Source organism: Fulmarus glacialis, unplaced genomic scaffold (assembly GCF_000690835.1).
Source record: "Fulmarus glacialis isolate BGI_N327 unplaced genomic scaffold, ASM69083v1 scaffold33667, whole genome shotgun sequence".
Lineage (NCBI taxonomy): Eukaryota > Metazoa > Chordata > Aves > Procellariiformes > Procellariidae > Fulmarus > Fulmarus glacialis.
The window spans coordinates 6,361-34,271 of NW_009225743.1; the positions used below are offsets into that span (position 1 = coordinate 6,361).

Sequence of the window (27,911 nt, forward strand, 5' to 3'; positions counted from 1 at the left end):
ATGTGGGTGGAGCCTTTGATGGTGATGTGTGTAATTTGCGAAATGAGTCAGGACTACCCTAGTATTTGTCAAGTGTATATCCAGTTCTGGAATTTTCTTACAGAAGACACAGCAATATGAAACACCAGATAAATGTTCAGTATCCATAATGATCAACTGGGAGTTCTGTTGCCTCTTTATGTAAATAGTGTTTCTGTACTACTAGCAACATGATCCTGATATGTGGTCTTAAATCTGTTTTGTATCATGTCATCAAAAAATATCAGCTATACTTGTAATTCCCTTGGAAGGAGTTATCTTGGAATTTTGAAATATGTAATTATGTAAATACTATTAGAGACTTTTAAATCTTCTTTGGATGCTAGCATAATAAACTTTCCGGTAACCTTATTCTTACAGTATTGAGAGGTGAGCAAGGTATAAAACCATTTTTTGCTATTGTCATTGTGGCTTTGCTTTGACTTCTATTCAAGGTGGCATTAGTTATTTTCAGATTATTAACTAGCATTGCACTTCTTTCTTGTACTGAATATCTCTGAGTAATGACACTTGTGCGCATGTACTGCTTAATTTTAGTATAACCGGTTCTTGGAGCTCTGTATCAGTTATCGGGTATTGCTCCTGTTTGATACTGAGATACTGCTGCAACTCAGGAAATACTTTGGAATACTTTATAAAGGAAAAATATCAGAAGAATTTTTTAAAACCATTTAGATTCCATATGAGAAAGAAACTCTTACCTTCTTCTAAGAGGTAACAGCTGTTCTTGTCTTGAAAACTTGAAATGCGAGGAGAATAAAGTGTTCCACAGTTCATTAACTAACTCTTCTTCAGAAGCGGTAGTTACTGCTAAATTAGTTTTTCATTTACTGAGAATTTTTTGATCTACTAAGTTGGATCTCCATTGGTAGAACAAACTTTTATACTCAGTCTTGCTCGTGGGTTTTTATCTACCTACTTTGCAAGGATATAGTGTATATGGACAAATATTAGTGGAATATGCAGCACTTCACCAATGTTTATCTGTTTCAGAAGTTTGTAGAGATATTCTTAAAAAGAAGGAAACAAAAAACCCCAATCTTTTCATCCCTAGTTGTCTCGTGACCTCCATCATTTGAGGCTATGAAAAATATTTTCATTGGTAAATCCCAAAGTTCTTTGAGTATTGATCTTGCTGTTCTGTAGATGGGGGGGGGGGGGTTCATGCTTAAAGCTGAAAATTGATCAAAGGTCAGTTGAGTAGCGTAAGGCAGGAAAAGCCCTCTCGGTGCCGAATCTTTGTTCTGTACTCTGCTTCGTGGTTGCATGGGAGGCTTAGCACAACTGCTATCCATCCCCCAGAAGAAAACTGAAGGAAGGCTGCAGGGCATTTATCTTAAGTTTGTACACTACGGAAGTTAAGTGTGATGAATTAAATAAGGGGAAAACTGTTCTGAAATGTATGTAGATGAGTTTTGCTAGTGTGATATTCAAACTTACCTTGAGGTAAAAGAGAGAAGAGACAGGTTTTTTTTTTTTAGCCACTGACGTGGTTTAATTTCCACACGTGTCAAAATATACAAAATGTGATTATAAAATCAAACATTTTAAACTTTAGTTACAAAAATATTCAGAATGATCTTGTCATTCATTAGTAACTTCTCCCATTACTTATAAAAAGTAGGAAGAATGCATGTATAGTTTCAGGCATTCTGTCTGTGTATCAGTACTCTAGTAGTCATGAACCCAAGGAGGTTATCAGCTTTCAGTATGCATTTTGTATAAGTCTATTGCAAAATTAAAAAGACTGACTTGAAAGCATACTTAAATTTTGAGTTTCATCAATATTTGTGAAAGTTGTATGAGTTTAAAATTATTTTTTAAAATATCCATAAACAGACCATAATTATACCCTTATTTCTACACAGGCATTTGTAAAGGATGTGCATGAAGATTCTATAACAGTTGCATTTGAAAACAAGTAAGTGTATTGCTGATGTTATACCATACCTATAAATGATACAGAGTATCAACCTTGCATTTGATTAACCTAAATATAGCTTAATAATATAGAGTAGCATCTCTTAGATACCCTAAGCTTGCTGCTAGCATGTTTTAGAATTATGTTTGATATTTACTGTGTTGTGACATTTCTGTATAAATGCTTTTAATTGTTTAAATATTTTTAAGTACAAAACTATAGTAACATGGGTTTTGTTGGGAAGATAACATGTTGTTATTGAATTTACATGGTGACAACCAATGTTTGAATAGGTCGGCAGTGGTACCATGACTGCTTCTTTCTCATGTGAATGTCTCATTTTACATTTAGCAGATCACATTATTACAAACTTTGTTTTATAAATAACTGATAAATACCAGTTTTCTAAGCTAGAAATGAAATGTTGTTCCTTTCCCATCATTTAAGGGCATAAAAAGTTAACCTTCCATTATACCATTTACTTCAGGTTTCATTTCCTTCAGGAAGGAAATAACACACTGCTATATACTTTTTCCTGTGAATCTTTGTTATGGCATCATCTGTTGTATTTTGGAAATTGTTTTCTAGTTTCTTTAAAAATAATCTTTTCTTGTCATGCTTATTTTATCCAGCCTCTGTTAAAGAAACTGAAAATTAAAACTGTGTGCAGACTAAATTCTGATCAAGTTTTCATAGTCTGTAGTAGAACCAAAGAAAAAGAAGAAACAGACTTGTTTTGGAGGAAGTGTCCAAACATGTAATGTAATGTTTTTCAACATGTGTTTCTGATGTTAAGGTTAAAACCTGTAACTGTAAATAGAGTAAAAACTGCTTCCTGAAGATTTCATAACAGTGGAGGTAGCATCAGGGATTCATTTAAGATGCTTAATGGTCACTTAGGTGTGTTTCTTCTTATTATTCATACATTGGATCACATTACCTTTAATACATATATGCACAAAAGCTCCACAAAATTTAAAAATGTAAAATTAATGGATTGAAAATGTTTCTGATTTCTATTTACAAAGAAGGTGAAAATGTTTAGGCCATTGACTGTATTTTTATTTCTAGCTGGCAACCAGAGAGACAAATACCATTCCATGATGTGAGGTTTCCACCACCTGCAGGCTATAATAAAGATATAAATGAAAGTGATGAAGTAGAGGTATGTATGCTCCATTAACAACATTGGTGTTGAGAAGTGAGAGAACTCAGGGTGAAAAATGTCAGCCAAGCCGGTGGAAGGCTTGCTTCCATGTTATATGCTGTCACCTTTTTTGATTCCAAGTACTACATAAAACACAATGTCAGGCATGTCATCAAAAAGAGATTTTGACAGTTGTAAACCACATAGCTATTTTGGAATTCCATGTACCATGACCTCCATGCTGATTTACGAACGTGATCAGCGTTTCTTTGATTACAGATCAGTTCTTTATCAGAACTGAATTGATCTAGAAATAGAGGCTGGACTGTAGTTCTTCAGCTGTAAGTTAATAATGTCTATACTACTAAAACTTCAAGCTGAATGAGATAATTTGCATTATGTGTGTGTGTACATAAAATATAAAAATGTATGTGTATACGTAAATACTTACGTATATGTAGAGAGAGGCTCTTTAATATAACACATTGCTAACACTTCCTTATTTTATAAAATTATAAAATTGATTTTTATAATTACTTTAAAAAAGAGAACGTTCAAGACTTACGTTTTGCTTGCATGCTATTTAAGTTTATTTGGATTTGAAAGATAAGGAAATGGCAAAACTTCTTGGTGTGGATGTAGCCAATATCATATATGTGCTAAAGAAGTGTAGATATGTGTCCTCTCCCTTCCATCCACTGGTAGGACCTCATCAGACCTACACACAATTAGAAATATTGTTGATTAAATATTAACAGATGTAAAAGGCTGAATTACCTCTCTTCTGACTGTATGCAACAGTGGAGCAGCTAATGCCAGTAGATTGGGTACAATATTATTTATCCGTACAATCTTATATACATAATTTTATATCCTACCTGTATTTACAATAGACATTTCAGCTGTTACATGCTTAGATTAGAGACTTTCTATACCAATATATTTTGCTGGATTTTGTTCCTATAGCAGAGTTCCTGATCATACTAGTTAGTGTCAGCTTCTGTGAAGTCTTTTAAGAATGCTACAGATATATAATGTATGTATTTTGTTTAGGTTTATTCCAGGGCAAATGAAAAAGAACCCTGCTGTTGGTGGTTGGCTAAAGTGAGAATGATAAAGGGTGAGGTAGGAATATGCATATATACATATATATACTTTTTATATTTATTTATACTTTATTTTTCTTATGTTGTTTTTCTATATTGATGTGCACGGTGTTTTTAACTTGTCCCTCTTCATTTTCAAAGAGTTTCTTGGTTAGGACTGTTGCAATTACCATTAACCTCAATCTGAAAAGTTCAAATTTGACTTGTACAGTTAACAGAAGTGCCTTTCACTTAATAGTGTAATGCTCACTTTTGTCATAAAATGTGTGGCTTGGATGATTTTATTATTTTTATATCAGTTCTACGTAATAGAATATGCAGCCTGTGATGCTACATACAACGAAATTGTCACAATTGAGCGTTTGAGATCTGTGAACCCCAATAAACCCGCAACAAAAGATACTTTTCATAAAATCAAACTGGCAGTTCCAGAAGATTTAAGGCAAATGTAAGTACAAGCATTTCTTTGTAACTTGTTTCAAAATGTGGGTAACTTCTTGAGCTTGAGACAAGAAGGAATAAAAATGCTTTTTACTGCTCTAAATTAACTTTTAAAATTTTCATATACGAATGTAGAAAATACAAATGTGGACATGCTCATACTTCAGAAATAGAAAAGGTGATTTTTGAAATGTAGTTTAGTCCCGGAGGAGGAAGTACTTTCTTCAAGGTCTTAAGGTTTGTGTGCAGTATAGATTAAGATTTTTATTCTTACAGCTGTTCAGTGATGTGCACAGGTTAATCTGAATCCATTCTTTGTCAATTTTATTGATAATTTTCAAGTGGTCACTCTTGCATTGACAGAGAATCTGACAATCTATGTAAGTTGGTATTTAATGACGAAAGAAAACGCTGCCTTATATTGTAGGGCATAAGGCGTTTTGATGATGGCTGTGGGAATAGTTGTGCAATAATCAAACCTCCCATAGTATGATACAGAAACAGCTAGTTTTCTCGTAGAACACGGACATGTCTTTCTCATGTAAATATAGCTCTCAAACTCAGATTAATACTGACTCCCCTTTTTTTTTTAGCTTCAGATCACTTTCTGCTTTTTTGAAATACGTGTTATTGCCTCAATGTGGAATAAGCTATAAATTCAGGTTAAACTAAATTTCTGAAGTTAATGTTGCAGTACACAAGTTCACTATGTAGCGAGTGGACAGAAGAAGCCTGGAGAAGCAAAATACAGTATGAGATGAGCATAAGGTCATTAGAATGCTGCAGTTGTTACAGTGAAGTCGCATCATACTGGTTCATGGTGTGTTTGAAATTTTGGACTTGCCGATTGTAATGATTATAGCTTTTTAATGTAGTTTTACTTAACTGGTTTGTCATTTCATAGATGTACATACAGAAAATTTCTGAAATATTTCTTATCCTACTCATGTGAAAACAAATGAAAGAAAAATGAGTAAAATGATGATAACAGAATAAAATAACATCTGCATTAAGAGGGAGAACTTAGATATATTTATTTAGATTCTTCGTATTAAGGAATTAATCTATTTGGCAGTAAATGCAGCAGTTGCTATTTTTAACTTTGTAGCATCTTTATTCCTAGGTGTGCCAAAGAATCTGCACATAAGGACTTCAAAAAGGCAGTTGGAGCTTTTTCTGTAACATATGATTCTGAAAACCACCAGCTTGTTATTTTGGTAAGTACAAACCATACCACTGGCAGTGGTTTTGTTTCAAAAGTTCATGTGTAAACAACTGTTTTCTTTATTCATAATTTAGTCAATCAATGATGTAACAACAAAGCGGGCAAATATGCTGATTGATATGCACTTTCGAAGTCTTCGTACCAAGTTATCCCTGATACTGAGAAATGAAGAAGCTAGCAAACAGCTGGAGGTATGTTGTTTGTTTTCCCTGAAGTAATTTGAGTTAAAAAAACCCAAACAAACAAACAAAAAAACCCACCCCAAAAGCTGTGCGTTTGTTAGCTGATAGGACTTGCATTGGGATGAAAGTAATTATTATGTACTGATACTATTCTTGGTGTTAAAAAGAGGCAGATGGAGATGTAACCCAACAAAGAAGTTTATGGTTAAAGGGGCTGTTCTTGCAAGGACTCATTTTTATCCAATCCCATTTTACTCAGCAGGATTTTTTGTGGGATTAAATACAAATATATATATATATACACACACACATACACACAAACATGTATTTCTTTCAAAGTTTGAAGCATATAACAGAAAAAGACTGTTGCTCGAATAGTGCCACGTATTCAAGAGCTTTGAATTACTGTTTTTAAAAATAGATGGGAGTGAATGTGGCATGATACTGAGATGGGCTAGAACTGGATCTTGCAAAACAACACAGTGAAAATGAGATGGCAGGGGTGAGACTGATGTTGGGAGGATGTACGAGGGGATGGGTTTGTCTATAGATAAAATGTTAGGAAATCATCTTACAGCAGATACAGCTTCTGATATTCCTGTGACTGGAGAGTGGGTGTTGACTGGCAAGAAGCTTGACTCATACTTGTCCATGGGAAAAAAAAAAAAAAAGAAAAAGACTAGGCTAGGAAATAAGGGGATCTTTATACAGTAAAATTAACACTTCTTCATGGTTTTTCTCCTATCTACAAATCAGAAAAAATAGCAACATTTCTGAAAACTTCTTTTTAGATTCACTGTCAAGAACTAGAAGTACCACTCGAACTTTTGTAATTCAGTTTTACATGGGTGTATACAAGCTCTGTTGCTTTAGAGCCAGGTTTCATTCCCCCCCACCCCAAGGGTTACATCTGTTTGGTTTTAGCTTGAAGTGGGATGTGGTGTAGTAGTTCAGGCCTCTTGTATCCAGTAGGTGTACTAACTGTTACAAGAAGTTCTCTCTTCTGTTTTTCTCTTTTTAGTCTCTTGACGTCTATATTTCAGAGCTGTAATCCAAGTTTGTTTGCGTCTTGATTTTCTCAAGACCAAGAAGGGACCAGTTTCTTCTCATTGGTGTTCCTTTTTGAGCACCCCACTGTAGCTCTTCAGTAATCCAGTCTTCTCTGCCTTCCTCCAGAACTGACAATTGTGTGGGCAGTTTACCTCTTGAAGTGCTAAGTATTATTTTGGAGGTGGGAAGAACAACAGCCTCTTTAGAGCTAATTCTCTTTACATGCCCCCACAAATGCATGCACCAACAGCTGTTGTCATTGATTCCTTTCCCAAATTAATCTTGGGTTCTTGTTGTAAGGCTGAACCTTTCTGCTGCTGTGAAGGACTTGAGAACTTGATTTGGTTCTCACTAGGAAACCATTACTGGACTTTAGTTTCTACCTAGGCAGTACTTAAGTGAAGATTTTTGTGAGTTAAATACACACAGTTGTAATTTGTGTGACAAAAGTTTGCTGGTATTTTTCATGTTGGCATTTGTCTTTCCTGTACTTATAATAAATATAAAATCAACTTCAACCAAACTTGAAAAGAAAAGCTTCAGATAGTAAAAACCATACTCATGATTTCTGTTGAGACACTGACATACAAACAGACTGCACATGTCCATCTGCAGAAGAAATATTTAGTGAACGCTTTGGGCTTTACTGCATTATTATTAATACTTCATTGTTTCCATCAAATAAACTCCTTTCTGTGTCTTACACTCTCTGAACTTTAAATGTCTGCCACTTTTCTTCTAGCAGTTCTACCTTTCCTGCTTTCTGAGCCATAATCACTACACCAGCTTTTTTGTTTGGTTGTTTTTTTTCTTTCCATTTGTTGTATCTTGTACCTTCTTTCTTTTCTGCATATTAGCTTCTTGACTTGCGTGGCTCTACTTCTCAAATGTGGCTTTTAGAGCATCAAGTAAAATAACCAATTATTTTTTGTTTGCGTTCTTTCCCAGTAGGTGTGGCTTAGTTGTTATTTTGACATACTAAAAAGCCTGAATTTACAAGTGTACTTTTGCATTCTGGTTTGTATTTTATTCTATCTAAATGCAATTCAGTCATGGCCTCTAAGCAAGTATTAATACATTATTTGCATAGTTGTTTCTTACTAATTTATTGGAGGGAAGTAGAATACAGGATTATGTTTAAATAAAATACACCTTATAATACATAATTTACAGAAAAGCTAATGATATTTTAGTACAAGCAATATAACTACGGTTTGACTGTCATAGCCAAGGTCCCCAGTGATGATGTAGCTTCACCTTTTCTACATATCGTAGATAGTTGTGTTAACAACTGATCATGGACTTGATCATCCTGTTCTCTGCTCTCATGTGGTGGTCTATAACAGATGTCAACTAGTAAATCAGCATTTGGATTAGCTGTTAGAATGTAGATCTGTGAGCATTTAAAATAATGTTTGCTTTCTGAGTTGTCTGTAATCTAGCTAATAAAATGCTTAATAGAGCTCCCTGAGTATATCAAGTATTTCATGACACTCTCTAGTGTAGCAAATTCTCTGTGACAGTGATTTAGCACAGGATATTTATCAACAACTTTAAGCAGAAGCAGGTCAGATAACAGTAGCAGTTTAGTTGGGACAGAGTAGGCTTACTGTGGGCACTTTCTTGATATTTTTTCAACCTCTGTAGGGTCTCATGTTGCTGCAGTTAAACTGCTAAAGTGTGCTTGCATATGTCTTCACAGTAGTTACAGCTTTGATTGCGATGCAGAAACATATATAGGATTATATATCTTGGCTCTGGAAAGATAATATACAGCTTGATCTTTTTTCTTCCTTGCAAAACACTATTTCCATTTTACTTAATAGATTATCACGGTTGGAAATTCTGTCTTCCCTTGATGCATTAAACTATTGTTACTTTCCTGTGTTCTGTTATGCTTAGATGCTTGTGGATAGTGTCCACGTTTTTATGTAGGAATTTTACTCACTATGGTAAATAATGACTTTTTTTTACACATTTTATATTTGCTCTTCTCTGTAGATTTAAGTACTAACTTCCTTTAAATGTATGACAACTGCATTATCATTAACAATATATATTTTGTTCTGTATGTTTATATCTTACTGATTTCTCTCCATATGTTTCTTTTAGTTCTCAGGGTGACCAAACTTAGTGATCTTCCTGCTTCATATAGCACAAGCATGCTATAAGAAAACTGTCTGTTTTTTGAAAGTATGAAGAGGCTGTGTAGGAGAAACTTATCAGTCATTGTTTTAGTCTTTTTAAACATGTGTTTTTGAAAATAATGCGTCCGCTTATCTTTTTTTCCCCACTTGCTTGAAGGTTCTGAACTGCATGCAATTCAGCATTTCCCAAGTGTTTTTCGTTGCAGTCATGAGGTCTGTTCATGCTAATAATCTGAGCCACCTAGAATTGACAGAGGCTGCTCATATCAGTGCAGGGTTGTATGGGTGTTGACAAAATCTAGGTTTCCTGCATGTTTGAGTATTTTCAGCACCATCCAACTCCAGTGTGCTACAAGATATTTCTCAAAAGCTTCCCTCTGTTCCCAGCTCTCTTCTGCATGGTTGCTGTGTGCTGGAAGCTTTATACAATTAAAATATTGAAACTGTATTTTATGTATGGGCATGTATATGCATACTTGTGCATCAAATCAGAGCTCGCTAACATAGTTCTCTTGGAAACTCAGGATTGCTTTAGGAAATTGTTTACTGTGGTCATTGGAGTTATAGTTTGTTTGGGTTTTTTCCTGTTTTGTATATTTTTTGCAAGTTTTATCCAGGATTCTAGTGATGCTTTTTCAGTTATTTTGAAAATCCTCTTCCAGATCCAAAAGTTGCTCTTTTGTTGGGTTTTCTTTTTCTTTCTTGGTATCTTATTTCATATAGGAGGTGCTCATTATAATTCTGTAAGCCATTTTGTATTGTTTGGTTACACCATAGCAGTTGCATGCAAAGGTGATGAGAGTTGCAAAATAGTAACCAGGTGTTTAATTCAAGAGTAACTGAGCCTCAAACATGTGATTGAAAGTCATTTTAATAGTATAGTCTTTAGTCATTGTTGCTGCCCTGCTGAAACAAGAAATTTTATCTTGGTAGCATGTGACAATCTCAAGTTCTCAGACTGACCCTTCTGTCTTGGTAGAAATGTGATTCCTGGATGAAATTCTTAACATAATTGTTCTCTGAATTCAAGCAAAGTATTGCAGTTATACCTTAATTTTGTGTTGTCTTGCATAGGTATGGATTCTTAATTTTAAGTGCAGTAGATACCCATAGTTACTCTGTTTTCTATGTAACTTTTGTGTCCGGTGATTGAGTTATTGCTGTTTCCCCTACCTATTGAAATGAGTGCAGTTTTTTTCTCAGAGATCATAGGGTTTGCTTTAATAATCAACACAGCTCCTATTTTACAAACCTACATGAATGCTGTCTTACCTGATAACTCTTGATAGCTGTAGATATTCTGTGGTAATTCAAAATACAGAAGTGTCAACACAACTAGAGGCTAGCCTTAATATTTAAAAGGCAATATTAGGACTTCTGAAGAAGATTCTTCAGTGCTTTTTAAGTGAAAGTAAGTGCATTAAAAGGATTGATTAAAATAAAAAGTAGGCTAAGTACCTGATTAAAGAATCAGCTCTAAATTTATGTTGATTTCTCTCTCCAGTGTACTAAAAATCAAAGTAAGCTATCATATTTTTCTTCAGAGTTCTAGACAACTTGCATCACGATTTCATGAACAGTTTGTTGTACGTGAAGACCTAATGGGTTTGGCCATTGGCACTCATGGTGCTAATATTCAGCAAGCCAGAAAAGTCCCTGGAGTGACTGCTATTGATCTTGATGAAGATACTTGCACATTCCATATTTATGGAGAGGTAAGTTCCCTTCTTTAGCCATTCAAAAAAAAAAAAACCACTTGGGAAAATGGATCTCATTTCTCTCATATATCTATCTATTTTAGGATCAAGATGCAGTGAAAAAGGCAAGAAGTTACCTTGAATTTGCTGAAGATGTCATACAGGTCCCAAGAAATTTAGTAGGTATGTCAATTCTGGAGGCTAACTGTGATAGTAAGGAAAAATGCTTTCCAAGAACTGGTTTTTACTTTTAGAAGGGTGGCAGGGTAAAAGTTTGAAGACGTTCCCTTTGTGAAAGGGTTCTAGGTGGTACAAAGTTTTGGGGTTTGGGGCTTTTTTGCTTTGTTTTCCAGCTCCATGCTTAATTTTTATGGACGCACCTTCAGTACATTGTAAGAAATTACCTCCTGGTTTGCAGTTCAGGGATATCTTAAACTAGAAGCAATGTGCTGATGTTTAAATACACAGTAGAATAGCTTCTGAATTCAGTCAAAGAATTAAATTACTTCCTCCAAAGATGTCCAGAGATTAGTTCAGCTGTACAACAGATGACTCTGCAGTTTCATATTTTCCTAGTATATTTTGAATCATTTATTTGACTTGTATTTGTCTTTTTTCCTGTCCTTTTACATCTGAAATACAGTTTGTTTAGAAGCAGCACTGTGGGATGAACTGAAAGCCTAGTTAAGGTACCCAATGATCAAGAAAATACCCCAAAGACGACCTAATAGATTTCCATTATCAAACACCCTAAAAAAAGTCCTGAAGGATGCATGCAGCCCTTGTGTGTGTGGGGAAGTCTTTTAATGAGCTTTTGATGCTACAAAGCAACGTAAAAATACATGGCTTAATTCAGTAGATAAGAAAAGAACAGGAAAAATACTATACAGTATAATATACCTCTAAAAGCAAATACTTTAATAGGTTGTCAAGCAGTGTATGAAAGCTGGTGTTGAAGCAGTGTGAAATTCTGCAATGGGACAAGTACTTACAAATGTGATACCTCAGCTCTGAAATCGATTTAAAAACAGTAGTTTTCCCTTCCCCACTCCCCTGATTCTACTGGTGATAAGTAAAAATGATAAGCTGCCATCATTATTTTAACTTGAGGTTCCAATTTCTTTGTTTCCTGTTTAGAATTTTGCAATTATTTCTGTTTTGTCAGGTTTTCATTTCTACTCTGCTTCTTGGCCTGGATCCTTTAGAATATAAAATTGGCTGAACCATATGTTATATCCAAAATAGTCTGTGTTTGATAATTTGCTTTTTAAAATTTCTAATAATTTGCCAGAAAACTAAATAATTTGCTTTAAAAAGGCAGAAGGCTTTTTTCCTTTTACTACATTATTGATATGCTGAATTTTTTTAATCTAAAGAAAATGCAAACATTTTTCTACTTAATTATCCTTCAAAAATTTTCAAACCAAGCAGAAACAAAACAACAGCAACCAAAAAAAAAACCCCACCCAAGATGTTGCTTTTTTAAAGGCTGTATGGAAATTTATAACCTGAAACATAGGTTAAAAATATATGCATACAGTCCTTCCTTACTTTTAAAGATTTTTATGTATGTTGCTGAATTCTAACTAAAAACAAATATTTAAAAAGATACATTTCTTTCATTGGGACAACCAGTGTAAGGTTCGTTCTTTTCTTTTTTCTTTTTTTTTTTTTTTTGTTTGGTATACTTGACTTTTAAAAAATCACTACCATGGCTTTTTTACATTTATTAGTAAGCTGCTGTTACATTTGCCAGTGATGTGTAATGGAATAAAGTACTCAGAAGAAGCTTTTGACTCTAAGAGCAGCCTTTGTCATCAAGGAAGAACTTATTGGCCATCTTTTTTCATGTTTTCTACAGATACATAGGATTTAAAAATTCATGGTAGAAAAATTGAAACACAAAAATGAAAATTTGTTTAGCTTTGAGCAGCAGGAACAATGTCCCATGTGATTAAAAGTGGGTTTTAAGTTGCTCTTCATGGATTAATTGTATCAGCAAAACAAGAGCTGTCATTCACTCAGTATTTTTTGCCTTTATTTCAGTGATGTGCCTGTGAAAAAGGTTACGTTGCAAGTTTTCCAGCAGTTTTGTTAAAAAAAAAAACACAACACCTTTATTTCTGTTACATGCAGAAAACATCTTTTACATCACTCTTTTAAGCTTTTCTTTAATGCTGTAATTGAAGGTTATGGCCTGTCCTTACTACCTCCCGAGTAGCTCAGTTTTCCTGTCAATTTTCAGACAGCAAGTTATTTTGCTTAGGTTGGAGAGAACTGAAGTTTTCATTTTCATTGTCTCAAATTAGAATGTCTGGTTCCTAAGATAATTCCTAAGATAATTTATTTCCATTTTTATCTTTGACTTTTTAGTGAATTACCAACTATTTTCAAATATCTCTAAAATATCTCAGTTTCAGAGAAGCGAATTTTACATCTGGCTCGAACAGTATCTTCGGTAGTATCAGAAAACTTCATCAAGTAAAATTTTTGTGAATGAACTAAGAGTTTTGCTTTGTTCTCTACCCAAAAGGTAGTTAGAGCAAATGTTAAGGCATTGTAAAAGGGTTTTTTGGTTTTGTTTTTGAGTTTGTTTTTTTTAATGCAATCATCAATGTTTATTTTTAAATCATTGAAGTTATTTTAAACCTACCAAAGAAAAGCCAAATAAGCATGAAAGATACTGAATATTTCTGTAATCAAGATGTGTAATTTCAAATAATTTTATACAAAGGTAAGGCATTTGTGATTGAATTTCCTTTGTTGTCTTATAGCAGCTTTGAAAAAGAAGGAAACTATACTCAGTATAATAATAATATAGTACCTCTCTTCCTGTATGCTGCAGTGGTTGCTTTGGAACATTACCAAAGTTAACGCCCCAAGCTTACTTAGACATTTTAGTTCATGGCTCGTTAACTAAATCTTTGTTGTGGAGTGTTAAGTCATTTTTGACAAGTTCTTGCATTGGTACTAAATACTCTTGTTTAATTAGAGTATAGTAATACTCTCAGGTTTTCGGGAAAATCCTAAAGGTGGAATGTTCTGTATGTTCTTTCTGTAGGAAAAGTAATAGGAAAAAATGGAAAACTGATTCAGGAGATAGTGGACAAATCTGGTGTTGTAAGAGTAAGAATTGAGGCTGAAAATGATAAAAATATTCCACAAGAAGAGGTATGTTTTCAGTTAATGTGATTTCTGTATGTGTTAATTGGTGGTTATATTCTACCCAGTGATAAAATAAATTGTTCCTTGTATCTTCGTAGTGGTAAGATAAAGCTTTGATTAATGTGTGTTTTTTCTGATGGAATCTGTATTTCCCTGTTAATGCTGAGAGGCATTTTTATTTAAATTTGCCTTGTTATCTGTGTTTGAAAAATGCTTTGTGAATTTTTTTGGTGATGCACCTTCTTAGAGATTTCATTTTATTCCTGTTAGAAGCAGTGACACTTTTTCCCAGCACTCGCAAAGCTGTAAATATATGTGAAACTTACTGTTTTCATTCATTAATTTGCTTTGAGTTTGATTTCTTAGGATTTTACCTGGTTTAAATTTTTATTAGTAATTTCTTATATTGTAATGAAAGGCTTGTGCTTTATGTATAAACCTCTCTTTTTCTTAAATATTACCTAAAGTCACAATAGCCTGTAAATTGTAACCTAAAGAAAAAACAAGCATGAATAATGTGATACTCCACGTTTGCACAGGAAGGCTATCAGCCTTGTAAAGGGCCTTAATGAAGTCTTGAACTTTGTAATTTGAGGTGCTTTTATGTGGAGCTGTGTTGAGGGGAAAGGTTGCAGGTTTGCAAGGAAAGCTTCAGGCATGAAGCTTTTAACATCTCAATGCAAAAAGATTCCCTGCAATTTCAAATGTGAAATGTGCTTAAAGAAAACTGAACTGTCTTTAATTTATCTGGAAATCTAAATATGTACCAGGTAAGGAACCTTTGCTACTTTGAATAAGATATGAAATACTTTTCTGGAACTCTTACGTTCTTGCTTGAGTAGTTATTTCATCTTTGTATTATCACTGTAAATCTATTACTGAAGACCCACAATCCAATTTCCATCTTTCTGTAAATGGTGGCTAAGCAATTAAGTACAGGGGGTTTTTTAACTACTTTACTAGTTTTACATCTATCTGAAAAGGTAAAATAGTCAATGTTTAGATTTAAAGGATTCACTGCTATGTCATATTTCATTTCTAATGATAAATTCTTGCAGCATAAAATTCTTGAACTAGCTTAATAAGCAAGAGGGTGCTATTATTGCTGCAGGCTAAAACTTTCAACATTTTTAATGTGTCAGCCTACAGAATAATAGAAGGGTAAAAGAGCAAGTAGTCACGGCTGCGATTAGTATGTCAGGTTTTCTTTTTTCTTCTGGCTTGAAAAAGCTTATTTGTTGACGTTCTTCAATCCAAAATGCAGCTTTTAAAGATTAACTTGAAAGCTTTTTTTACCTGCCAAGCTCTGCATTCATACATCTCTGTTTTACCTGTTAATGACATTGCTAACACTGGCATTGCTTACGCTGCTTCATATGTTAGTTGTGTCATACCACAAGCAACACAGAAACCTGGGATCAAATCTTGGCAGGTAGGAATTAGTTCTTATAAGTTTATTTGTATTTCATATTTGAAATAAAGGTACATTAATCTTCCCACGTGTGAACTTGGATATTACTGCCCTTCTTTTTGTAAAGAACAGTAGTTCAGTTTTAAATTTTAATACAGCATTGGGTTCTTTTTCTTATGACTGAGATGTTAGAATACTGCCCATAAATTTCAGGTGCAATTTCATAACTCCCATAATTTTATAAAAGGATTTTCAGGGTTTTCATTTTTTTAAAATGAGCTGGCTACTGTTTTGTTACAGTAGTGTATATTATTCTTATCTCTAAATTTCTTACGCACATAAGGTCTGCTCAGTATTCACCACTGAAACTAAGTTGAAGATTGGTACTTTTGCTTTGAAGACAGAAATAAGGTTCGATAAATAGGCACTTTGATGCTTTTGTATGGGTAAAATTGCTTGACATTGTTACCAGCTCATATACTTAATAGTTGGCATTGCTATACCTAAAAGACACCGCTAAAAGCAACAACAAGCTGTTTCCTTAAATTCCTTTTTCAGGCAGTTGTTTTGTGATCTTCTAATAATTGATACTATGTGCTAGTTAATGCCAGTTTAGTAAAAATTTCATTGCTCTTTATCGGGTTATTTATGAATCTTAAAATACCCCAGATAAGAAATCATTTCAGTCAACAGTGCCTGTGGCTAAAGGATTGCTAATGCTCATGAAAGTTAGAGTTAGTGTTGAGATTTCTTAGGATTAGAGGATTGTGTAATTTTTTTTTCCTTGTTATTTAATGCAAATGTGTAAGATCTAACAAAAGTTGTTTGTATGTAAAAGAAAAAAAAAAAAAAAAACAAGGGAAAAAAAAAAGCAGAGACAAATTATAGACTTGCCACTCTTAGGGAACCTCAGCATACTCTGTGTGTATTATTTTTTAAGACACTTGTGTCTCAAATCACTTCACTTCTGCAAAAACACCCTCCTTTGGAATGCAGTCGTGTAAAGGGTGTGTGTACAGTGACAATTAAAGGTGTCTTTAGAGGTCATGATGAGATACCAAAACAAAATTTAAATTAATTCAGTAGGTGTAGCCAAGCTGTGGGTCTGCAATGGCATAGGTGTAGCAGCTGAGTGTTTATAAGACTTTCAGGTTGACTTCTGCAGTCCTCAGTGAAGCTTATACTGCAATGGTGAGGCTGCAGCTGGTGCAAGAGTCAAGCAGTTTAAAGCTAGCTTATTAGGTCTGTGTGGGCTGCAATCACACCTCTGAAATGCTGCATAAACCTATTTTAGTGTCAGGAGTTTTGGTGTGGAAATTATCCTTGTATCTGCTAAAGTTTAGTTGTTTTCAGCACTCAGGGGGCCCTTTTAGGTAGGTTTCTTAGCCTGCTTTGGCCGCCTAAGTTAGTCTTTAGATATTTTATCTCCAAGTGTCATAATTTCAGGCATTAGAATTTCCAGCTTTATATTTTTCAGGTATTTGTTGAATTGCTTAAACAAAATGCTTGAAAGGTAGAAGAAGTGTAAATTAGCAATCGTTACCTGAAGTAACGATTCTTGCACATTTTTTTGCTTGCCTTTTATAAACTGAGAGATTCTCAAGAAGGATCAAGTTTTGTTTCATGACGTGGTGTTGATTTGATTAACTTTTTTAAAAGATGAAAGATTTCTTTACTGACGTGTAGCCTAAAAGAACCTGGTGTGAGAAGAGTAGATGTGATCAGCAAAGGTGGTATTGATTTTGGAGGGAGGAAACCTGAAGTGTTTTGAATTGACTCTTATTTTTTTCACTTGTTTAGGAAAATAAATGTTGGCATTGTGATGCATACGATCTAAATTTTCTTATTAAAAAAAAAAAGTTCTTCGCGTAAAGGGAATTAGTCTACATATTCTAGTCAACATCAAAATTTAAAAATACTATTGTCTCATTTACTTTTTAATTTATGCTTATCCATGTTGCAAAATTGTTTTTAAGTTTTACAGTAATATGTTTGGTTCTCTTCAGTGTTTGATGCCTAATCAATAACCAGAGGACTACTGTTATTGTGTTTTAGGGAATGGTACCATTTGTGTTTGTGGGAACCAAGGATAGCATCACTAACGCAACTGTTCTTCTGGATTATCATCTTAATTATTTAAAGGTGAGGAAAATGATGCTGCTTTACCACTGAAATTTTTCTATCTATACTTAATATAGTAACAATAAGATGATGATCAAAATCTGTTCGGGCCCCAAAAGCTGTTGAAAAATTGGTGTTATAACAGGTTTTCAGTCTAAAAAGACTAATTTTAAAAGCCATGTTTTATTAAAAGAATCATTTATCTGAAGGATGGAGTGGAAAAACAATTTTTTTCAGAATGCAAAATGAATAAGAAAAAAATTTTAAAAATCTATCTTAAAAAATGCTGACAACTTTGTATACAAGGAATAGTCCCTCATGCAACTGCAAAGCAAGCAGCGTTCTATGCAGAGATCTTGTATACAGTGGGCATTTCATTCTATTCATTGTCAATTAGGGTCACTTTCTCTTAGTACTGTCCTTCTAACCTTTCTGAACAGAAGGGCACATACAACAGTGTTCATCAGTCTGTATAACAACTAGAGGATAGATTCTTCTCTTGGAGGTTTTGATCTCGCCCTTCTCATCCCATTTGACATACACACACACAAAACGTTATCGTCTTAGTGGTCTGTTGCCTTATGGTTCAGTTTCAGAATAATGTCCTCAGGTTCACTAACAAGACGTGGAACTGACGTGTTCCTTTAAGATTTTCTGTGTTTCTCCTTGCCTCCAGGCAAGGTTTATTAAGGAAACTTCTTGTAAAAGATACACAATAGGGCATCAACATCAAACGTACTATATCAAGTTGAAGTAGTGAATTTCTCTATAAAAGAAGAAAGCAGACTTGACTGGAATGACTTACGTAGTGAAGTTTCAGGATCCTGAGAGGAAGGAGAAAGACTAATACCAGGATCACAGTCCCAGACTTCAGGAGGGTAGACATTGGCCTGTTGAGGGATCTGCTTGGAAGAATCCCACGGGATGCATTCCTGGAAGGAAAACAGGTTCAGGAGAGCTGGCTGATATTTAAACAATCACCTTCTCCAAGCTCAAGAATAGTCCCTCTTGATATGCAGGCAGTCACACAAAAGTAACAGGAGGCCTGCATGGATGAACAAGGAGCTTCTGGCAAAATTCAAATATAAAAAGGAAGCATACAAGGGGTGGAAGTAAGGACAGGTGACCCAGGAGAAATACAAAGACACAATCTGAGTGTGCAGGGATGAGTTTGGGAAAGCCAAAGTCCATCTGGAGTTGAATATGGCAAGGGATGTGAAGCGTAACAAGAAGGGCTTCTACAGGTATATCGGCAGCAAAAGGAATGCTACAGAAAATGCAGGCCTGCTGCTGAACAGAGTAGGGAACTTGGTCACAACGGAAAAGGATGAGGTACTGAATGTCATCTTTACTTTGGTTTTTTATTGATAAGATTTGTCCTAACAAATACCAGGCCCCAGAAACCAATGGGAGAGTCTGGAGCAATGAAGACTTACCCTTCCTAAAGGAAGATTGAGTTAGGGAACATCTGGGGAAGAAAAAAAGGTATAGACACGAGTCAGTGGGACCTGATGAGATGCATCCCTGAGTACCGAGGGATCTTGTCAAAGTCCTAGCTGGACTAGGTGATCTCCAGAGGTGCCTTCCAATATCACGCTGAAACTTTCATAAAAAACTTTCTCCCCAATTTAAAAAACAACAACAACAAAAAAAAGGTGGTCGCCACTTTTTGATGTTAGCTAGACAACATCTCAAACTGACAGAAGTACTCTATGAATATGTGTCGCTGTAAATAATTATTGTTTGTGTTTATCTCTTTTACTAGTTATGTGTGGTAAGAATTCTGTGTGCTGGCTCTTTCTATGCCTGAGTTACAGCACTTTGCTCTCTATGCTTTTATGCTTCCTCACTTCCTTGGTATTATTCATTATAATTAAGTAGAATTTGACAGCAATGTAACCTCTAGCCCTTTTTATGAAACAATACTATTACATCATAATTGTTTAATAACTTTGATATTTGTTATGTGCAACAGTGTAAGAAGCTTGTGTTGGAATCTAAAAAGTTTAAATTATGCCATTGTGGAATGCTATAAATGGATGATATTACTGTGTTCAAAAATAAAGGAATGTTAATTTCTCTGTTTAAAGAATGTTTAACTTAAGGGTAAAGATCTCAAATTTAACACTGAAGTATAGTTAATTATATCTCCTGAAAACAGTTGATCTGAGTGCTTTTTCTTGATATTTTAAGCAAACCTAAACTTGCCAACTGTGCCACAGGGAGAATTGTATTGGTAACAAACAGATTTGAATATTTGAAAGTTTTTTTTTGGTACACAAATTATTCTCAAAGCTGAGTTACTATTTAAGTGTTAAATAGATTATTAGTGCAATACTTAAGTGCTCTTTCTTTCAGAGAACTGCATGTCTGTACATTCAGATGATTAGATAGTGGTTACATATGACTTGTGTTTGTGTAGGAAGTGGACCAGCTGCGTTTGGAAAGATTGCAAATTGATGAGCAGCTTCGACAGATTGGAGCTACTTCTAGGCCACCACCAAATCGTACAGATAAGGAAAAAGGGTACATGACTGATGATGGTCCAGGACTTGGACGCGGTAGTCGACCTTACAGAAACAGAGGGCATAGCAGACGTGGTCCAGGCTATGCTTCAGGTAGGTAACTAGAAGTACGCTTACAGTTTTAAGAGTGGCCTATTGGTCTTTTGATTTCTTTAAAAAGACTGGACTTGGAAACAGAGCTATTAAAACAGAAATTCATTTAATATTGAGTATTAATATTTGAAGATTGTCTAGAGCTTTCTGCTGTAGAAAATACTCCAAAGTAAAATGTAGTGCTTATATGTAATCTAAACTTACTTCCATGTAGCTCCTGTCTCTTACAGCATGCTTATGTCTTCTACATTATGAATTCTTTAGGGCAAGGATTGGTATTTTACCTCTATTTTGAACAATTCCTGATAATAAAGCCTCAGTTCTCATTTGAGCCTGTAAGAGGTTATCCTAATATAAATATATATAAGTGAAAATAGCATGTAGCTCAATTTGCAGAAAAGCTATTTTCCTCATATTAAATTGAACTTTTATGTTTTAACTAGAAGAGCATAGTCACCAAAATATAGTGTTCCTCTTTAAAACCTTGTATAATTCATTAATGAATAGTTCTCAGGATTGTGCTTCTTCAGAGCAATCTATTACTTCATCATCCATAACGTAGGTCAGCTGGTGTTTGTCCTGACTGAAAGGCCTGTAGTATGAGCTTGATAAGACAGTCTTAGCTTACATACTACATAATACAAAATTAATGTTTTTGTGCTGAAGCCCTTTTAATGTTTTTAAAAGATGTGAGCTCACCTGGCTAATAACAGGGTTATGGGGGGAAAAAATGGGGAAAAGAACCAGCTTTTATCAGTGAAGGTGATCTGTTAACTGGAAAAATTGTAATGGCCAGTTATTTTGGATTTGAGACATTTCCAGCATTCTAACTTTGTTCTCTGCTTTTGTAGTGTGTGTTACAGGCTGTTTCATGATGGAATTTTTTTCTTTTCATAGAGGAGTTTTCGTAGAGGAGTTGCGGTGATGAGGGGAGATAGGACAGGTTATATTCAGAACTTTCAGTTTTAGAAATGTGAAAGAAAGTCTAGTCTATTAGACTTATGTTTTACTAGACTTAGTACATTTGCATAGTAGATTCAGTAATATATTGATAGGCTGATAACACCAAGTAACTATAAACGTGTGGCACAATTACTTAATCTTAAACACTTCTAACTGTTATTTGTCTGTCTTGACTTTTTGAAGAAGTAATACAAAAATGTGTGTAATATACATTATGTATGTTATAGAGGTTGAGAGGCAAAAAATCCCAGAACGGTTTATTAAAAAAAAAAAAAAAAGAAAAACATACTTTTTTCATTCTACTATAGTATTTTCATGCTAAGCTGCACTGGCATGTTTGGATTTTTTTTTTGTCCTCTTGATAGGAACTAATTCTGAAGCATCAAATGCTTCTGAAACAGAATCTGATCACAGAGATGAACTTAGCGATTGGTCAGCAGCCCCAGCAGAAGAGGAGCGAGACAACTACCTTCGTAGAGGAGATGGGCGAAGACGTGGAGGTGGTGCGAGAGGGCAAGGAGGGAGGGGTCGCGGAGGATTCAAAGGTAAATGTAGACTTAATTTTGAAAAAGAGGTCAGTGTTGGTATCCGTAAGCAAACTCACTTCTGTCAACCTCTTGTTTTGTCATCTGCTCCAGCCTCCTAGCCATCCTAGTGGTCCTCTCCTGAATCCTTTCCACTTTGTCGATCTCTGAATATTTTATTTCAGATGTGTTGAATGTTGAGCAGAGGGGAGTAATCCCTTCTTTTGACCTGCTGGCCACACTCTGACTAACACAACCCATTATTCAGTCAGCTGTCGTTGTTGCAAGAGCACACTCATGTCTTATTCAATTTGTTGTCCACCAGGACAGTTCCTTTTGCGGAGCTGCTAAATACACAGTCAGTCCACAGCACGTGCTATTGTGTGGAGTTGTCCTGTTGAAGCTGTGGGACTTGGGATTCATCTTTAAAGCTAATGAGTTTTCTGCCAGCCCATTCCTTCAGCTTGTTGAGATCCTTGTGATTAGCAGCCCTGACCTCCAGCGTATCAAACCACTTTCCAGAGTTTGGTGTCATCTGTAGAACTGCTCAGGAGGCATTCCATCCCAGTATCTCTTCATACATTATATAAAGCCTCTCTTCCCAATATAAATAAATTAGGATAGCATTCTAAATCATTTGCTTTCCTAATATGCTTCTCGACTCAAGTTTATGGGCTGTGCCGTCACACGTGGAGGTCAAGGAATCAAGTTCTGGTTTGTTAATGGATACAGAAAAATATTTTATAATCTGTCTTACTCATTCAGCCATCCATATTCCCTTGTATTTGATTTTCATGCAACAGGATTATATAAGGTTGTAATTTGTGTTCAATGGAAAGGACCAGGCAAAAGTAAGATGGGAGAACTTATTTAAGTTAAACACATACATGTTATAATGTGATACTTCATTATATTTATTTGTTTAAATATTTTTGTCTACAACTCTGCTTATTTCTTGAAATGTTTTTTTCAAAGTATGGGTATTGCTTAATTTAATAAGATTTTTTGAAAAAAGATAACGCGGAATTTAGAAAGCTCATAAGCCATTAGAAAAAATGTGAACATGTTAAACCTCACTAAAATTGACTGTGTAGTTCTCTCCTATGGTTAATCATTTTGAGAGGTGTTTTTTCTTCAGTCAGTAGACAGTCTCTTTTAAACTGTGGTGGTTTTAAATACTGTGGTTTTGTCTACTTTGATTAACACCTGAGAACATTTTCTTCAGTGGTTCTTGGCCCACAGTTTAAGAACTGTTGTTATATGTTATTAAGAATATTTGTTTAGTGTTCTTTAGCGTGAAAATTTTGAAGTAATTCCCTATTATGCTTGCATAAATTTTAAGTAAAAGATCATCATATGTCCTTGTTGAGCAACTTAGTTGATTAATTCCTCTTACAGGAAATGATGAACAGTCACGAACAGATAACCGTCAGCGTAACTCAAGAGATGCAAAAGGGAGAACAGCAGATGGATCTCTTGAGGTAATTTTTCTCTTATTGGAACTCTGCACTGTTTAAAATTGCGTAAGTGTCATATACTGACATTAGAGTTTTCAAAGCCGCAAGCAACACAGTAGCCTTGTAGTTCCTTATTCCCTAATTCCCTAATCAGATCTACAAGAGTTCTGTGTCATTTTGTAACGTATATGCAGGAATCTCAATATATCAAGTTGTGTAAAGATGCAACTTCATAATGTTAGCTTAGCTCTCCCTTTGGTTAGAACTCTGATCACGAGTCCCAGGGATTTACTAACCAGCTTGATTTCAGTCTTTGTTCTTACTAGCTTTTTGTTTTTAGCTTTTCTTTCTTGCTGCGTTGTGTATTGTTGTCTGTCGCCTATATACCTGAGGGAGGAGAATCCTTAACGCTTTATATAAAAAGAGAAAGTGTGTTGTAGCCAGAATCTTCAGAGTAAGAAAGATTAAGCTTCAGAAACTACCTTCACTACTAAATGAAACATTTGCAATTGAAGGCTATGCAATCTAGAAAGTAAGTTAAAAATGCACATCAAGAAACTGTTCACGTCATGTATTGAAATATTTTATAACTTTAAATATTTTATAGCCTTTCGTAAAGATATTTCTACAATTTTTTTCAAATATGTTTTGTTGCATAAAGTTATTCAGGCTGATATTTTATGTACATATGTTAAGTTTCCCCACATGGAAACTGTTCTTGCTTCAAATGATAATGTGCAAACCTTCTACCATCTCTTACCACATAGGATGAGTTATGTTGGGAGGAAGAAATAATGAGCAGCTGCAAGCTGCCGCCTTCTCTGTGGTGTTACCAGGAGTCATGGTTCTGATGGAAGATTGAGATGACTCTTGGTTTGGTTTTAGAAAGCCTGTTTAAGAAAGGAGAGGGGGAAAAAATGGAACAAGTGACCAAATGCTTAGTTTTCCAAGTGGGAGTGCTGAACTTGAAGGTGTAGTACCTGTAGTACCGAAATGCAAACAATTAACATGCAAAAAAAAATTTTTCACGGCCACACAGCTTTTATAGTTAATCGGTAATTAACTTACAAAGTTTGAAGTAGACAGTAGAGAAATGTGGTGCTGAAAAAGAAACTAAAGCACTTATCAACAAGTCGTGATTTTTCTGTTACTCTGAGATTTCAATGAGGTGATATTCTGTATGAAAATAAGTACTTGCATATCGTTGAAACTGACTGATCGAGTTGTAAAAATTTCGTAATATTTCAAGGAATAAGGGCTTACCCCCTTTATAAGCATAAAAATTTTGCTTTCAAAATGCTTTTTTGAATTTTTTTATGACCACTTAAAAAGGCCGCAGAAGTCTTTTTGGTGGATTAAGTGAAACTTTGTTCACATTCAAAAGGTGGTTGAGTAGATTTTTTTTTTTGAGTATTAGTATCATTTCATGGCAGCTTTTCTATGTTGTTGGTTTGTTTTTTTTTTAAAAAAAAGTTTGTATACAACAAATAGAAAGTTGAATTATTGAAAGTGAAATGATGTTTCAAAGTTCCATCTGCTATTAGTTTTTCAACTTTCTCTTGCACAAACATACTGGAAAAAAAATTTTTTAGTTTCCAAGGCTAGGTAGATGGGAGGTTTTTTGGTTTCCTTTTTTTTAGGTCATAAGTATGTAGCATTTTTATACAGAAAAGAATTCACACACTCTCCATTTCAGCTGGATACATTTAACAAAGCCATAAGGGTGTAGTACTATTTGTGTCTTCTGACTAATCAATAGTGCTCTCCCAGGCTGCTAAGGTAGCGAATGCATAAGGGGTGGATGAAAGGAAGAGAATGCTTTATATAACTCTGACTTGTTCCAGATCAGAATTGACTGCAATAATGAAAGGAGTGTCCACACTAAAACATTACAGAATACCTCCAATGAAGGTAGTCGGCTGCGCACGGGTAAAGAACGTAATCAGAAGAAAGAGAAAACGGACAGCGCAGATGGTCAACAGCCGCTGGTGAATGGAGTACCCTAAACTGCATAATTCTAAAGTCACATTTCCTATACTGTTTCAGTAATTCCTATTCCATGTTAGAGAAACTTGTTAGGCCAAAGACAAATAGTAGGCAAGATGGCGCAGGGCATGAAATGAACATATGTTCTCTGTTAGCCTTTTTTAACATCAACAGTATGCAGTTGTTTTCAGAATAAGAAGTTATTCAAATATTTGCATAAAAATATCTGAATTTCCGAAAATCGCTTTCAAGTACATATTGCAGTTCAAACAATGAAAGATTCTTTTTTGTTTGTTTTAAAAATACTGAGCTGTGCATTGGTAAACTTTCTGTTCAGTTGTACCATTTTAACACATCGGGTCAAATTCACTGCTCAATTTCAATTTTCAGAATAAATAGTGTTTGCAGTAATCAAATTGGCTTCTGTTTTCAATCTAACTTACAAGTTCTTCATGAAATGCTATGTCGTTTTATGTCCTGTGTCAGTTCACATTCTGGTCCACCTTTTTCAATATTTTAGTGGACCCTGAAATATGTGTGATGTAACAATTGTCATTTTCATTAGCAAAAAAGTTGTATGATCTGTGCCTTTTTTATATCTTGGCAGGTAGGAATATTATATTTGGATGCAGAAATCAGGGAAGATGAGTTGGTAACACTAAATGTAAAATATATGTAGCAATCCTTGTCAGACGTTAGTACTTTATAGACAAGTGCATGCTTTCCATAATTTTTTCCTTACATAAACATTGAGTTAGGCAGTTATAAGAATAGGAAATTTATTTTGCACTGAAGATTTGGCAAATAGTGTTATTGAAAAAGGGGTGTAATTTTTTTCTTTGTAGGCAGTACAGAAGCTTTTTTTTTTAAAAAAAAAAAATAAAAAAAACCTTTCCATTGTGGAAAACTAAAAAACTCATTGTTACTGAGGGAACAAGTGTAACGTGTTCACAAGCTAGTAATGTGTGCCTGCTATTTGGCCAGATGACCAGTTTAAAGCGCTGATGTTTTGCATCCTCCCAGAATTTTTTGAATTGCTTATTTTAATTTGGGGACTATCTCAGGAGAGGTAGGAAGAAAATCACCACGTGTAATGCCCTGGAAAGTACAGATGTAGTAGTCTGAGATATTGGAGGTAGAACAAAAATTCATCATATTTTGAGGTACAAAGTCTGAATTACCAGCCAATTTGAAGGTGTCACAGAACTTGATCCAAAGTACTGTCGTACACCAGGGGAGGATGGGAAGTGGTGGGAGGAGCTGTGCTTTCTTTTATTTCTGATCACACATTAAACGTACTGGGAAAAACTGTATAAGGACCTTCATTTTAATCCATTTTTATTCAGATTACTCCAGAAGGAGAGCCACTGTTTATGTACAGAATTGTACAAATTTGACCTTGCCTCTGATGTATTTTGTGAGTTTTGTTTCTTTGCTTTTTTCCATTCTTTTTTTTCCTTGCATACAGGTGAGCATACTAAAAATGGCAACGAACTGCACATGATTTAACAAATATAAAAATGTCTTAAAAAGTATTGCCAAACATTAATGTTAATTTCTAGTTATTTATTTTGGGAATGTATAGTATTTGAAAACAGAAATTGGTACCTTGCACACATCATCTGTAAGCTGTTTGGTTTAAAATACTGTAGATAATTAACCAAGGTAGACTGACCTTGTAATGTAACTGCTCTTGGGCAATATTCTCTGTACATATTAGCTACAACAGATTGGATTTTATGTTGACATTTGTTTGGTTATAGTGCAATATATTTTGTATGCAAGCAGTTTCAATAAAGTTTGATCTTCCTCTGCTAACTGATGTTGATGCAATCCTTATAAATGATTGCTTTTAAAAATCTCAACTTAAAAAAAGTGGAGAGAAAGTATTTCTTTGTTTAGACTTTAACTGTAGCCATTGTTTATTTACACGTTTTAGAAGACTTCTAAAATATTACCAGTTTTCAAAAATATGGCACATAATGCTCAAGAAAATGCAATCCAATTATGAAATGGTGTAGTACCTGTTGAGTTGTCACACTACATGCACTATATTTCTCACATTCAGTGGTTGAGTTCACTAAGGTGCTAACTAGGTTAAATGTGAAATTACTAAACTACAGTCTGATTAATTAGCTGCATTCCATTTTCAAGTGCATTTTGGGGTTATGACCTTTTTCAGTATTTGTGTGCTTAACATGTATCCCTTTCAATTCAAATTCCAGTGTTTTTAAATGTTATTAAATTTCAACAAATTAAACTGTGAATCTAAATGTACAATTTTATTTTGAAAAGTCATGTTGTTACAAAACTTAAAAGTGCAACAAATGTCTGATGCTTGAGTTCAGGTTCGTCCTATTGGTAACTTATAAAGTATGGTCTAATGAATTAAAATTATTTTTAAAATAAAGTTCTTTAAAAAGAGTGAGAGGTATTTGTGAATGATGCCAAAGCCTAAATTCAGTAGGGTTAAGCTCAAAGCCTATGAACTAACAAATGCTTATGAAAATAGAAAGTTTGTGTTTCCTTTCTTTACTAAATGCATTTTTGTTAATGGTGGTGGGAAGTTAAGATTTTTCAGAGTTGGTATAAAACCTTATCAAGGAAAAAAAATCTTTTTATACAGCTTTTTTGAAACACAGATAAAAATCTCTCTATGAGCATTCATGAGTTCAAGAAGCAAATAGGTTTAGTTTCTTGAATACAGAAAT

General features: G+C 34.5%; 1 protein-coding gene across 3 annotated transcripts; it reads left to right on the forward strand.

Annotated features, from left to right (window-relative positions):
- FMR1 (fragile X mental retardation 1) lies at positions 1–27,813 on the forward strand. Of its 3 annotated transcripts, XM_009582577.1 has the most exons (16): positions 1–21; positions 1,908–1,960; positions 3,032–3,125; positions 4,161–4,232; positions 4,513–4,661; positions 5,778–5,871; positions 5,954–6,070; positions 10,803–10,973; positions 11,060–11,138; positions 14,017–14,126; positions 15,385–15,552; positions 17,587–17,673; positions 20,075–20,270; positions 21,599–21,778; positions 23,156–23,238; positions 25,059–27,744. In XM_009582577.1, the coding sequence occupies exons 1-16, from the start codon at positions 1–3 to the stop codon at positions 25,218–25,220; spliced, it is 1,836 nt and encodes a 611-aa protein (XP_009580872.1). In that variant the 3' UTR covers positions 25,221–27,744. The 3 variants fall into 3 exon arrangements, with proteins under 3 accessions (XP_009580872.1, XP_009580874.1, XP_009580873.1); XM_009582579.1 differs by lacking the exons at positions 1–21; positions 15,385–15,552 and having other exon boundaries at positions 1,904–1,960; positions 25,110–27,813; XM_009582578.1 differs by lacking the exons at positions 1–21; positions 15,385–15,552 and having other exon boundaries at positions 1,912–1,960.
- Positions 27,814–27,911: the final 98 nt, after the last annotated feature.